The 14,546-nt window shown below is 44.0% G+C and overlaps 1 protein-coding gene and 1 long non-coding RNA gene across 4 annotated transcripts in view; one reads left to right on the forward strand and one right to left on the reverse strand.

The window, feature by feature from the left end:
• LOC106971613 (uncharacterized) overlaps positions 1–2,018 on the reverse strand; it is a 72,324-nt gene extending 70,306 nt beyond the window's left edge. The window contains exon 1 of the long non-coding RNA XR_008298011.1: positions 1,871–2,018. This is a non-coding gene — a long non-coding RNA (uncharacterized LOC106971613). The remainder of the gene's footprint in view (positions 1–1,870) is intronic.
• GALNT15 (polypeptide N-acetylgalactosaminyltransferase 15) overlaps positions 1–3,843 on the forward strand; it is a 47,261-nt gene extending 43,418 nt beyond the window's left edge. For all 3 annotated transcript variants that reach the window (XM_027061895.2, XM_027061896.2, XM_053221491.1), the window contains one exon: positions 1,796–3,843. In XM_027061895.2, coding sequence (XP_026917696.1) covers positions 1,796–1,942 — 147 coding nt within the window. In that variant the 3' untranslated portion in view covers positions 1,943–3,843. The remainder of the gene's footprint in view (positions 1–1,795) is intronic.
• Positions 3,844–14,546: the final 10,703 nt, after the last annotated feature.

The raw sequence follows: 14,546 nt of genomic DNA on the forward strand, positions 1-14,546 counted from the left end.
CCTTCTCTCTCTGCCCCTACCCCGCTCGTGCTCTCTCTCTCTCAAGAATAAATAAACATTAAAAAAGTATTATCATTCAGCTACTGTTCATAGTAGCACTATTTACAATAGCCAAGAGGTAGAAACAACCCAAGCATTCAGCGATGGGTGAATAGATAAACAAAATGTGGTATGTATGTATGTATATGTATGTGTATGTATGTGTGTGTGTGTGTGTGTGTGTGTGTGTGTGTGTATAATGGAATACTATTCAGCCTTAAAAGGATCACATGCTACAACATGGATGAACCTTGAGGACATCACACTAAGTGAAATAAATGTGTCACAAAAGGACAAATTCTGTAAGATTCCACCTAAATAAGGTATCTAAAATAGTCAAATTCATAGAAACAGAAAGTAAATAGTGTTTACCAGGGGATGGGGGGAGAGGAGAGTTGGTTAATAAATAATAGACTTTCAGTTTTGAAAGATGAAAAAGTCCTGAATATATGTTTCACAACAATGTGAATATACTTAATACTACTGAACTTTACCCTTTAAAATGGTTACAATGGTAAGTTTTATCTTACCTATTTTTACTACAATACAAAGAAAAAAAATTAGGTAACATGTATGCTACAACATGGATGACCCTTGAAGATATCATACAAAGTGAAAGAAGTCAATCAGAAAAGGCTATCTATTATATGACTACCTTTCTAGGAAATGTCCGGAATAAACAAATTCATAAATATAGAAAGCAAATTAGTGATTTCCAGTGGCTGGAAGGGAGGGACAGGAAGTGATTGTTAATGATAGTGGGTTTCTTTTTTTTTTTTTTTTTTTTTTAATTTTTTTTTCAACGTTTATTTATTTTTGGGACAGAGAGAGACAGAGCATGAACGGGAGAGGGGCAGAGAGAGAGGGAGACACAGAATCGGAAACAGGCTCCAGGCTCTGAGCCATCAGCCCAGAGCCTGACGCGGGGCTCGAACTCACGGACCGCGAGATTGTGACCTGGCTGAAGTCGGACGCTTAACCGACTGCGCCACCCAGGCGCCCCAAATAGTGGGTTTCTTTTTACAGTGATGGTTGCATATACTCTGTGAATATACTAAAAACCATCAAGTTGTATACTTTAAAGGAGTAAATATTATGGTATGTGAATTCTATCTCAAAAGTACATAAACAAATGGACATTATCGGCATTGTTGGTTAAAATGTTTAACTTTTCATAAAGAAATCAATTTTTTGTCGAAGAAGGGATGGCTAGATTCAGTATTAAGTCTGGTGGACTTTGAGCAGGAGGCAGCTATAGTCTTTGAAACATGGCTGCCTTGGGCCCTCAGTGTATTCTTGAGCTTTTACTCTCTACTGCAACGTGGTGGCAACAGTACTAAATTGCAGGAGTCACAGTGGGCAGAGATCAAACTAAATCATTTTGAAAGCAGAAATGTACAAGCACAGTGATAACAATGAATTTCACCAATATGGTATAAAGACTGAACATGCTCTATACACTGGCCTGTTACTAAACAGAACTCTCTAAGAAATGGCACAATTATACAATCTCAATAAAGTAACTGAATTAATGATCTCAAGGTTTCAAATGATATTTATATTCATAATATATTTATATTATATATATTTACCTAAATTATTTTTACACTAACCAACATAATGCAGTTCCTTACTAGGCGAGTTCACACCACCTCTGTAATTCTCGTAATGATTAACACAAATCTTAGAAATATCCTTCTTTGCCTACTGATTACAGGGAAATGACTTTTTTCCCTCGTCTTTTCTGTTTTTTCAGAATGGAATGATTGTTCACATTCTTTCTGGGAAATGCATGGAAGCTGTGGTGCAGGAAAACAGCAAAGATTTGTACCTGCGCCAGTGTGATGGAAAAGCCAGCCAGCTGTGGCGATTTGACAACGTCTACACTGTGGATGAACGATGAATGCCTGCGTCAAAGGGAAAAGAGAAGTTTAGCCATTACAGTTCATCCCCAAGGGAACTAAAAGAGCATATATATTTCATGAAGCTGACCCTTTTGTGTTTGCGCTCCTGGTGATAGTAGAGAAGAAAACTCCATGAATGAGTATAGAAAGTCTTTCCTTCTCGCCCCTTATTGCATTGACTGTTGGCTGTTTTAGAAAAAAAAAAAAAAAAGGATTCATTGTCTCATTGTCTTTATCACTGGATGATGGTCATTATGTAGTACAGAAGATTGTTGTTTGTTTTATTTTGTTTTCCATCGTGCACTTGAGAATTGCTTTTATCTCTGACAAAGGAGAGGTATGGACCGTCTTGGGCAACACCTCCAGGATACATACATCCGGTTGATAATTTTTTTGCAAATGGCCTTACCTTGAACTATCTGTGTAGCCAACCATGAAAGTTAAAGTGTGAGAAGGGTGTAAAGGCCTGACATCCTCAAAACTTTGGATTAAGTTCATTAGGACAAATTCCATGTTCACTGGTTGAGCCATAGCTCAGAAGAAGGAAGGGAAGCCACTGAGCAAAGAACGGGGTTGAAGAGAAGATGGAAAAGCTTTGACCCAATTCTCCAGCTCAGCCTGGCAGCTGCAAAGAGTCAGCACGCCTGGAATAGGATGTTTTCATGTAAATGAGAATTTCCTCCCGACTTTCTACCTCCATTCACCCTGCCCTAGCCCTTCTCTAGCTTGGTTAACCCCAACCAGAATCTCATGCAGTGTATTTCTCATTAGTCATTAGCGTTGGGTCAGCTCAGACTAAGCATTCCCAATAACAAGGTGTATACAGTGGAGAAGCTTTCCTGATGCCCTGTTACAGGGTTTGCATGGACTGGATCAGAAATAGCAACCTCTGCAAAGAGGCAAACCTCCACAGTAGGGGAATGCCAGCATCTGAGCCCAAATTCACACGAGAGGAACCAGAGTTGGGAGTTAATGTTCGTTAGGGCTGATGTGGCCATCTCTGAGCCTCAGTCCCCCAAATGTGCCTGCAGGTTGAATGTCCACCACTGTGGGAAGAGCGTGCCTCTGCTAGAGCAGAGCCAGTGCTAGCAAGAGCTGAAAGGCTCTCCTGGCTGTGACCTGGCCTACCTAGTTTGTCCATAAAGAGCTGTGGAGTGGGGTTGGTTCTGCTGTTAAGAAGACACCATTTATGCCCATTTCTCCTCCAGGTGGAGTTTACTCTTCACATGGTCAGCTAGGAAACCTCCCTTTGAAGATACTGATCTCCTCTGGGCTGTCTCAGAACTCAGTGCGTTTCAAATAAGAAAAAGTAGGTAGGAAGTGAGGGTTTCTAAACAAGGCCTATCATAATTAACATAGTTTTTTCTACCAGCATAAGTCAATGGCCTGCTGCATTCCTCCCTCCTTAGAATACACTCCAGACCTGTGCTGTCTACGGTAGCCATTAGCTGCACGTGGCTGTTTAAATGTAAGTTCATTAGAATTAAAAAAAAAATTAAAACTCAGTTCCTCAGTTGTATTGGTCACATCTCTAGTGCTCAATAGCTTCCTGTGCCTAGTGGCTACTATATTGGAGAGCACAGATATAGAACATTCTATCACTGCAAACAGTTTTATTTGGATAGTGCTGATCTGGATAGATTCATCATCCCATTGAGAGAAGAGATTTTGGACACTGTCTTCTTCCTTCAGACATGATTATATTTAAAGCAAATTCCCCTAACATCCTGAGACTGAGATGGAGCTAAACATTCTCAGATGTCAACCTTGTAAATGGTATTAATAGTTGCAAAATAAAAATTAAACAAGACCTCTATTTTTTTAAATGAACTTAATTATTGGCATTGTGTTTGAAGTTGCTGGAATAAATTAATATAATTAAATAAAAGGCAGAATTCAATTGTGTGAGTTGTGTTTGACAGTAATTAACAAAAGGACCCAGATGGCTTATTGCTTAATTGGTTGAACAAAGTGAGAATGTGGGGTTCCTTGCTTCCTTAACCATCCCCATGATTTATTGCTTTATTATAGAAATGGCTGTCAACTTGGTCCCTGGCTGATACTTACAGATCCTTAATTTAAACAAAACAGATGTCTCCATTTAGTTCTAATAGAAATTCAACCTTCTCCCCACAGTGTAACCAAGTGTTCAAATTCTGTTCTCTGTGGATTCTGCTTTGATTTTATCCACAATGATCATTTTAAAAGTAGAGAAAACTGACAATTGGAAGATTTGATTCCCAAGAGTTTGATCTTCACTTTTATGGTTGGACTTTATTGTTCAGAAGGAGAAGCAAGAGATAGATGGAATATCTTGATAGTATTCAAGTTGCTGGTTCCAGTTTGTTCTCAAGGTCTTGCTAGATCCTTGTCCTCAGAGTCCATGAGACATCTCTTAATATTTTGATTTAATCCAGCAGGCCTCAAATTTCACTGTGCTCACAAATCAGCTAGGGATTGTATGCAGATTCTGATTTGGTAGGTCTAGGGTGGGGCCTGAGATTCTATATTCCTAATGAGCTCCCAGGGGATGCTGATGCTGATCTGTGGACCACTCTCTGAGTAGCAAACATTTAAACATTTCCAGTAGTCTTCTGTTGTTACTTGGAACTAGGAGAGTCCTCATTGGACCAGTTCTTGAACTATTCTTTGCTTCTCACAGATCTTTTTTTGAATCCACATGGCAGGATGGTTTGATTCTATATGATGTAAGACAATACACCTTGTTCAATGTAATTCCTTTTCCTTTCTCCCCTCGATACTTTTCCTCCTTCTCATTCTGTCTACTAGTTCTGCTCTTTTGACCAGGGGAGTTCTTTACTTTTTTTGTTGTTCTTGCTGTTTGGTCCATGGTTATGTTGTGATTTCCTTGCTTTCCTTATCTTGCCTTCAGCTTCTCTTTTTCTCATCTCTGATCAAAGCTGTTTTTACAGCATCCATGCTCCTGTGGCAGCTTTTCTCTGACTCTCCCTTTCCTCCATCTGGCCCTCTATGCCCTTCCATTACCAAGTACAACTGACTAATCTTGATGGAATGAACACTATCGGTTTCTCCAAAGGATTTTTGGAGCACTGATCACATCAATTAGTTGCTCCGTTTTTCAGCTCTTCTCAGCCCTCGCTTCTCTCCTGGAAGACTCCAGGATAGGAAGGAGTAGAAATGCCATTTCACATGGACATGGGATGATTGGTCCTGCTGGAAGTGCGGCTGCTAGTCATGGGAATACAGCCCTTGTCTTGAGGAGACAGCTGCGGTCTGGCAGGCAGGTAGCCCTATCTACAGAGGACCTACAGAAAGGCAGCTGTAGGGGACCCTTGGGAGATGGGCCAGGACCTGTGACCTCTGAAAACTAGCCACATCTAATAGTCATAAGATTAGATGATCAGTAAACAAATTCTGCCAAAGCCCGAAGTTTGATTCCCTCAATCCTTAAGTTGCACAATAAAGATAAAGCACAACTAAGGAGATGAGATGCCAAATCCACCCTTCAACATCAGAGTCTCTGGTAGTGACATAGAGTATTCTGGTCCCTCCCACCTCCCTCTGGCCTTACAGCTTCAGGGAGCCCCTGAAGAACTTCCAACTGTCAGTATCTGCATTTCTTTGCCTGAGGGTTTTTCCTAAAAGCTGAAGAAGGCTGCTTTATGATGTGGGGCAGGCCAGAAAGTCATCCCCAGGGAGCGGTCCTCAATGACTGCTGGGAGTATAGATGCCTCAGCTCCCTCATCCTCTACAATAGGATAACTCTGAGGTGTAAATTCCATACCATTTCCTAGAGCTTACTGTGGGATTACTCTAATCACCCACAGTGGTAGCTGGCTTTATAATACATCTTTAATGGCCACATCTCCTTCCCACTCCCTACTGGTGCAGGTAAACTGCTTACACTCAAATCCTTATTTCAGTGTCTCTTAATGGGAAAACCCACCTTAAGATACACGGCCTGACCCTCCAAAAGCTTCCATCTGCAGGAGTTACTCTGCTTATCAATTCCACTCTTTTTTAAAAAGTTAATTAATTAATTTATTTTGAGAGACAGAGAGAGAGAGAGCACAAGTGGGGAGGGGCCCAGAGAGGGAGAGAGAATGCCAAGCAGGCTCTGCATTGCCAGCACAGGGCCTGACATGGGGCTCGATCTCAAGAACTATGAGATCATGACCTGAGCTAAAACCAAGAGTCGGATGCTTAACCAGCTGAGCAACCCAGGTGCCCTTCATCAATTCCACTCTTTTTCAGTAATCCTACCCCATGTACCAGATGCCCCACTCCCTTGAGCTGAGCTTATCCCACTGAGCTGCAAGACCGGGGTATGGACCTCTAGGCAGCTGTGTCTCAGGAGGGAGGGACTGAGGAAGGGGCAACATCCTCAATCCTTATCCCAAACATATCAATAATGGTAGACATCCTTCATCCCTAGGAAAAAATGACTGAGGCATAGAGAGAGGCCACGAGTATTCCACTAACTGGTATTCCTCCTTGTAGGAGCCTAAAGCCTAGGGAGGCCCAGGTTCCTCCTGAATCTCACACATACACACAAAATGCTCCCTTTCATATTCTAGTTATTTTCTAATAACTGGTGCATACCAGCGTTAGAGGATGTGCAGGCATACTAGTAAGATAGGAGTGGAGAGCGTGATTGTTCTCCATGATAAAATGAGGGGGATCCGGATACGAGGGGGGTATTGAGGAAGAGATGGGCCAAATGATATGGTAAAGTCCTGAAGAGCAAGATGATCCAGGAGGGATTTCCAGTGGGGGCAGGAGGGGTTGCCAGAGGGATTTTCGGAGTTAGGTGATTAGTCCTCAATATAAACATGTTTCCTTATTTTCACCTGAAACTTTTAGCCAAGACTTACATACTGACATGTGTGCCGTGTTGGAGGATGGGAAGGAACAGGGCTGAGAAACCCGTCTGGGACAGAGAGGAAAGAGAGCGGCCTTTGCAGGTTGGATAGATACCAGTGAGACTGGACGCTCAGGGGAAGTGGGGAAACATCAGTATAGAGAAGAACCAATATAAGTTCTGGCCACCACACCGTGTCAATAAGGATAAATTCAATGAGACAAGATAACGTGTTAAAATTATATTAGATTGTGAACTAGAGTAGGGGGTCAGCAAACTTTGCCTCTACAGGGCTAGACAGTATATTTTTGGCGTTGCGGGGCCTACGGTCTATCACAACTACTCACATCTGCCACTGTAGCACAAAAGCAACCACGGACAACAATAAACACGTGAGTATGGCTGTGTCCCAATCAAATTTTACTTACAAACACAGACTTGGCTCAGGGCGCCTGGGTGGTTCAGTTGGTTGAGCGTCTGACTTCAGCTCAGGTCATGATCTCGAGGTTCATGAGTTTGAGCTCAGCGTCGGGCTCTGTGCTAACAGCTCAGAGCCTGGAGCCTGCTTCGGATTCTGTGTCTCCCTCTCTTTATGCTCCTCCCCCACTCATTCTCTCCTTCTCTCTCTCTCAAAAATAAATAAATATATAAAAAAAAGAAAACCAGACTTGGTGCATAACCATACTCTGCCACCCCCCTGGAATAGAGTTTTTGACCCAGCTGCAGAAGGAGATAAATTATAGATTTCAAAAAACAGAAAAATATTACCAAAGAAATTGTGAGTATGCTTGAAAAATGTAAAAGTAAAATATTTCTGTACTATAAATAGCAAAAGAGCAAAGAAAAACAAAAGAGGAAAACAATATACAGCATATGTTCCCACTGTAAGCAGACCTCAATCCTTTTTAGAAAGAAATAGGAACAAATAAATCTTTTTTTTTTTTCTTAATAAAAACATAAAACATTGACATTCAGCCCATAGCCTTCTTTCTTCTGGGGACCTACAGATTCCAGAGGCCTTCGTTGTCCCCAGAGGTTAAGCAGAACAAGCTTTCTTAACGAGCACACAGGCTGCAAGAACAGCAATGTGGGAGGCTGCTAAGAAGCAAAGAGCAACTCTCCGCATTTTAGCTGAGCAAACAGGATTAAATTGTGCTAACAGATGAAATTTGTTACTGTAGTTTTCATTATTGTGATGAAGACCCTCACAAAGGGCAATGCACACACTCCCTCCCTTCCCTGACACAATTCTCTTGCAGCTGGGATTTGGAGACAATCAGACACAAGCTCTTACACGGGCAAGGGCAATAACCCTTGGGTATTTCTATAAACTCTCTTCCCTGACACCCAAGTTCACCAGACTTCAAAACACAAACAGCAAAAGGCAAGCAGAGTAAAGTGATTTCCAAAAGCTTGGCCTGAGCCCCGGGGGTGCACCAGGCCAGCAAACCTCACTCCTTGTGCTCCAAGGCCAGCACAGGTCCATAATGCAGGTTTAAAGGCCAGGCCCAGTGATGCCTCCTGCCTGTTATAACCTATGTTTGGGGCTGCCAGCCCATCATGCCCCTTCAAGTGTCAGTGTTGGCATATCCAAGGCTGACTCCAGATAAAACAAAGATCCTGGGGTGCCTCCTCCTCCCCACCCTCAAGGACAGGGCTAGAGCTGTCCAACCCCATCTTTATCTTATAACCTAGTGTTCTGCTCTCCACACTGCTGAGCCTACATGTCATTGTCCAGTGAGCCTTCACCAACGCACAAGGGACACATAGCTCCATAGAGCTGGGTACCCAGATGGAAGCCACAGTTGAGGCCTGTTGACTTCTATTTTGGAGAGATCGTGTTTCTTCCCCCCTGTTGCTCAGATGCTTAAAGTAATAGAAGGATGAGAAGCCCCCGTTCTTACTATTCATTGGGAATGTCATTATTTCTTTAGTCAACTCTTGGAGAATACCTTTTTTTTTTCTTTTTGAGAGAGAGCACAAGAGCACAAGAAGGGGAGAGGGGTAGACAGAGAGAGACAGAGACAGAGGCAGAGACCGAGAGACAGAGAGAGAGAGGGAATCTTAAGCAGGTTCCACACTCAGCACAGAGCCCATGTGGAGCTCGATCCCACAACCCTGGGATCATGACCTGTGCTGAAATCAAGAGCTGGATGCTCAACCGACTGAACCACCCAGGCGCCCCTGAGAATATCCTTGACCACTCTCCATGGGAGGGCCTTGCACATAGCTCTAGGTGGTGGGCTGGTTTGCACAGAGCCACTACTATCTCCTTGAGGTTCCAGCTCTTTGCCCAGCAACAACATCCCTTCACATATTTGTTTGAGCAACGGCCCTCCCAGCTGGTCAGGTCTCTTTGCTCCCTGTCCAAAGTGGTAGTCTTTAATTGCCCCAGACCCAGCTCAGTTTACTCATTTTTGGCTAAAAGGAAGGCATAAGGGTACCTGCCATCTGGATCTTACCCTCTACTACCACAATTGGTCAGATATTCTATGAAGCAAAAGTGTTCTGATCTCTCTTATTACACACATTTTAGGGAAAAATGTGGCCCCAAAGTACCATCCAACAAAGCTGTTTTCCTTTATTTCTGTCTCTGAGAGGCAGGTTTCTATTTGCTTTTTAAAAACATACATAAAAAGCAAGTAAGCATGGCTTATAAAAATGAGAGGGGGCATCTTCCCATGGGATTCATAATGATTTCCTTCCTTTGTTGTAGATCATATGGGAGTATATGATACAGGAGGATGCTTGGGAATTTTGCTGAAAACAAGTTACAGCCTATTAACCCCATCTGCTTCCCATGAGCAGGAAAGCTATTATGTGATCATATCAAGGGGGCTCTGGATTTTCTCAAGGCTTTTCCATAAGGCGGGGGGCTTACGACAAAATCCTCCAACCCCTTGGTTCTAATCTGCTCCCTCTTAGGCCAGTCAGTAACCACAGAAGGTAAGAGCATCTGGCCAATACCCATGAGTGCTGAGTTGGAAAAGTTTAAATCTTTCTGTGCTCTGAAAGCAATGCAATGCAATGAAAAATCCAGAAATTTCAATGGCTGGGCTTTAGATTTGCACCCAGACAACGTTAAGTGTCTGGGTGATATGTTTACTGTTATAAACCCAAATTATAATGCTCTTTCCAGAGTGAATTCTAGACTCTTAGGGTCGCTTTCCAAATTAAAAAACTATACATATTTCTTGAATACCTACTATGTGCCAAGAACGTTTCCACATCCTTGACCCATGTGTTTTCTGAACTGTTAGCTCTGATGATCTTGATGAATCACCCGTGAATCAGAAAATTGCAAAATATCATCTTCACTGCATATTATGTCAGCACAGGCTCAGGCAGAGTTGGATATGTACTCTTCAGTTTCTGGGAAGGCAGAGAGATTTCAAAAACAATTCCAGGAAAGGAAGCAAATGTGTCCTTTGATACGTTAGCCAAGTGGGACACAAAACAGACCTAAATTTGTCAATAACAATTATTTTCCCAAAATCACTGTAGGGACATCCTAGCATTCAGTGACCCTTAAAACATAATCCACCTGTGTTCAGATAATTTCCAGGTATTTCTCCAGCCTTGACTCATCCTGGAACCTCAGATCCACTCATTCAGGCAACTTCAATTGACACTAGAACCCAAGTGATGAACCTTAAGTTCTCCCCTGCTGGAAATCCTCCCATGGCTCCCCACCACCTTCAAAACAATTCTCTGCCTCCCCAACGCAACCTGGCTACAAGGTCATTCCTAGCCTGGCCTTGACTTTCTGGACTTACCACACCATCTCTTAACATGGAGTCTCCAGTACAACACTTTCTCTTCTCTGCCTCTGCCACACTGTTCTCTCTGCCCAGAGCGCCCTTCTGTCCTTTCACCAGCTTGTTCTTGTCCATCATGCAGGATCTGTTCATGCACCATCTCTCCATGCTCCCAGGCTGGGCTAAGTGCCCGTCTTCAGGGGCACTATATATGTAGCTCTGTCTGAACACGACCACTCAGTATTACAATGAGCACACACATTCCTCCACTAGACTAATAAAATTTTGCACATATTTTTGCTCCAAGTTCTTCACACACTTTCTGACTTTCATTAGACACATAATACATGCCTGTTGAACTTGAACTCAAGTGGTAACAGCACCTTTTGTGCGTGTATGTGTACCCTGAGTCAGGTAGAGTGAAAGCAAGAGAAGAAAAGCTATAGAACCTAAATTCAGACTCCCAAGAACTCTTATGTGCTATTAAGAGAATTTTGTCCTGATCACTTTTCAGTCTTCCAGAGTCTATGGACTGGGAGACAAAGATCCTCAATAAGCTAAAAAAAAAAAAAAAAAAAAATTTAAAGAATGCATAAATCTAGTTCATTGAGATCAAAAGGAACCTTTTTGAAAAAGCAGAAGCATCTTTTTTTTTTTTTTTCCCCCAAATAGTGCACCCAGGGACACAAATCAGAAAAGCCAAGTGTGCTGACTGGAAATGGACTGAGCACAACTCATTGTTCTAACTAAGGAGACTAAGGAGAACAACTTGAAAGGGGCTGGAAGTGGTAGACATGAAAGACAGCCATACTGAGGGCAGGAAGTGAGCACCCACCTCCCCTACAGAAGGTTTGGCATTCCACCTGGAGCCTGTGGGTCCCAGAGCAAGCCAGGGAGGTGGGGTCCTCCTGTGGAGTCATAGGTTTGTCCTGCACTTGACAGCCCCTGATGGCAGTCTGGAGTGGGGACTAGCCCAGCACCCTTCCCAAGGCACATATCAGCAGCTAACCCCCTACTCTTCTCCCAAGTCGGCCGGGGCGCCATCCGGGCATATCCAATATCCCAGACAACGGAGTGGGGGCTTGTATGGAAGTTTCACTTTGGTTCCTCAGGAGAGCTTCAGGCTATGTGGATATACCCCACTTCCCCTCAGAACCTAGACTTTCACACTCACACATCTTTTCTCCGAATTTTAATATTTCCCCCGAGGCAGTAAATGCTACACACCTGGTGAGGCCTGAACATCCATATTTCTAAACGATGTCTAGATGATTCTGACATGTCGCTAGGTTCAGGGGTTTCTGATGTCCTTGAAATGTACCCTTATCAGGTAACTGCCCTTCAACAATTGCAGAGGCCAGAACAAAACTAAACTTTATATTCTTTACAACACAAAGGAAAACTCAGGGTTGGCTCATTTGGGATATTTTGGTTTATAAGCAAAAGAAAACCTGACCCAAACTGATTTAAGCAAAAAGGGGAAATAATAAACTCATGTAATTGGCAAATCTGGGATGGTTTGCCTTCAGATCTGGCTTGATCCAGGACTCGAAAGAGATCACAGGGATTCATCACTTCCTCTGGTTTAGCTCTATTACCTGGCTGCCCTAAATGGCCACCTGAGGGATTTAGACTTCTCTTCGGGCCACAGTAATTCCAGACCACATGTCCTCCCACTACACCGTTCTAGTGCTCAATTGCCGCATAACAAATTATCCCTAAACTTAATGGCTTAAACCAACTAGTCTATTATAGCTCACAATTTTGTAGGCTAGGTGTTTAGGAATAGCTCGGCTAGGCAGTTCCTCTCTTCATGGGACTCCAACGGGTGTCACTTGGTGGCATTCAATTGGTGGCTCGTCTACTCTAGAATTGCGCTCACATGCTGGGCCCTTGAGCAGGAGCATGTGGCAGGCTGGGCTCACCTAGGCCCTCCCCTCTCCGGTAGTCTCAGGGCCCCTTTCACGGTCTCTCCAGCAGGACTGTCAGGTGTCTCGTAAAGTGGCTCCGCACACCCAGAGAGCAACACAGAAGCTGGTAGTCCTCTTCAAGGCCAGACCTGGAATGGATATAGCACCCCTTGCACTGTTCTCCATTGCAAAACAATCACACATCATCTCAGATTCAAGAAGAGGGGAAACAAATCCTACCTAACAAAGGAAGGAATAACAAAAAATATATGGGGTGTCTTTAAACCATCACCCCTACAGGCCCAGTGGCAAAGACTGAATCTACGTTCCAGAACCCCTAGCAAAAGCCCTGAGATTAATCTGTGGTCAAACTGGCTTGGGGAACGCACCCGTGCCTGAACCAATCTCTCTGACAAGGAGCGTGGGAAATTTTGATTGGAGCTGGGTGCAGAAATAATTTTAGCCAATATTATGGCTAAGAAATCCTACAGGGAGGGAATGGTGGTGCATGGGTCCTGGGCAGGGATGTTCGTTTGGAGTAACCTAAGGAGCAGACCTGAACAAGGTCTTGGATGCAGGTGCTTTATTTGGGAAGTAATCCCAGGGAGCAAGAGTGAGGGAGTAGTGGGAAGGAGACAAGAGGGAGGAAAAGCCAATGTAAGAGTGTTGTGAGCAATGAGGCTTGATTCTTCCTACTCTGAGATGCCCACAGAACATGTTCCAAACCTGACCACCTGAAGGACAGCAGGCTGGGACATTGTTCCACCAGTTCCCTTTCTTTACTGGTTAAAGGCTGCTCCTGGGGGCATCTCCAAATGCACCTTGCAGACTGAACTTGCAGGAGCAGAGCAGGCTCCCAAGGCTTCAGAGAAGGCCCCAAGGCAGAAAAGGATGTGAGCTTGACCTTCTCATGGTGCAAGATGAGTCTAGCCTGTATGGAAATGTGTTCCCAGAGCTGATGCTGAAACCCAGAGGGCCAGGGATGTGACTCTAGGTACCAAAAATATCTGTCATAGGAGCCAACCAACAAATGGCTCCCGCAGGGTCAGAGCCAAAGTCACTTTGCCAAATGGCTCCAAGGAGCACTTCTGCAGCTGATGTGCTGGGCATCCATGGAGCCCCTCCTGTGTAGCAGATCAGTGCAGGACATCTTCCCTTTAGGCCTGTCAGTGGCACCAGCCAACACCACCAGAACACACTTGTGGCCAATCAAAGGTGGGTTCCCTGGCACTCGTTGCAACAAGGGAGACCACCCACCATAAGGAACCGTGTAGGAGGTTGTCCAAAGAGGCTTATGAGAGCAGATCTTGGATTAGGTGGTTCGAGGAACCACCTCATTTCCCCAGTCCTACTTCCCAGTTTCATCTCCCACATCAACCAACTGCACCCAATCCTTGTCCCAGGCTCTGCTTTGAGAAGAATCCTCACGAAACCATGCATGAACACAGTCTTCCTTTATTACAGGGGTTTTCCAGACAAACACAGCTGGTGCCAAGTACATGTGTTCTCCAACTCAGGGCTGCAGAATTAGAACAGAGCCTAGACATCCAGATGCCTCTGAGAATCCTACCTCAGGGCCCTAGGCCCCACTATAGGGCTGGTCCTACATCCTAACGTAATCAAGAAATTCTTTTCCTTTTTTTTTTTTTTTTTTTTGGATGGGTCAGCCTTTCTAGCAGGAACCTTTAATGGCAAATGACATAAATGCACCTAAATGAGCTTAGTCCTACAGAGGCAGGGAGATTAGTAGGAGAATATTGAAGTATCTCATTAATTAAAGGAAGGGCTGGATAACACAGGGGAGCATGACACTGGCTTCTTTTTTTGTTTGTTTGTTTATTTATTTTGAGAGAGAGAGAGAGAGAGAGGGAGAGAGAGAGGGAGGGAGAGAGAGAGCATGCCCAGACGGGGAGCAAGGTGGAGGGGTAGCACAGGAGAGTGGCAGAATGCCAAGCAGCCTCCGCACTGTCAGCACAGAGCCCGGCACGGGGCCCGAACTCACAAACTGTGAGATCATGACCTGAGCCAAAATCAGGAGTCGAATGCTTAACTGACTGAGGCCCTCAGGCTCCCCATGACCCTGGCTTCTTTA

Source organism: Acinonyx jubatus, chromosome C2 (assembly GCF_027475565.1).
Source record: "Acinonyx jubatus isolate Ajub_Pintada_27869175 chromosome C2, VMU_Ajub_asm_v1.0, whole genome shotgun sequence".
Lineage (NCBI taxonomy): Eukaryota > Metazoa > Chordata > Mammalia > Carnivora > Felidae > Acinonyx > Acinonyx jubatus.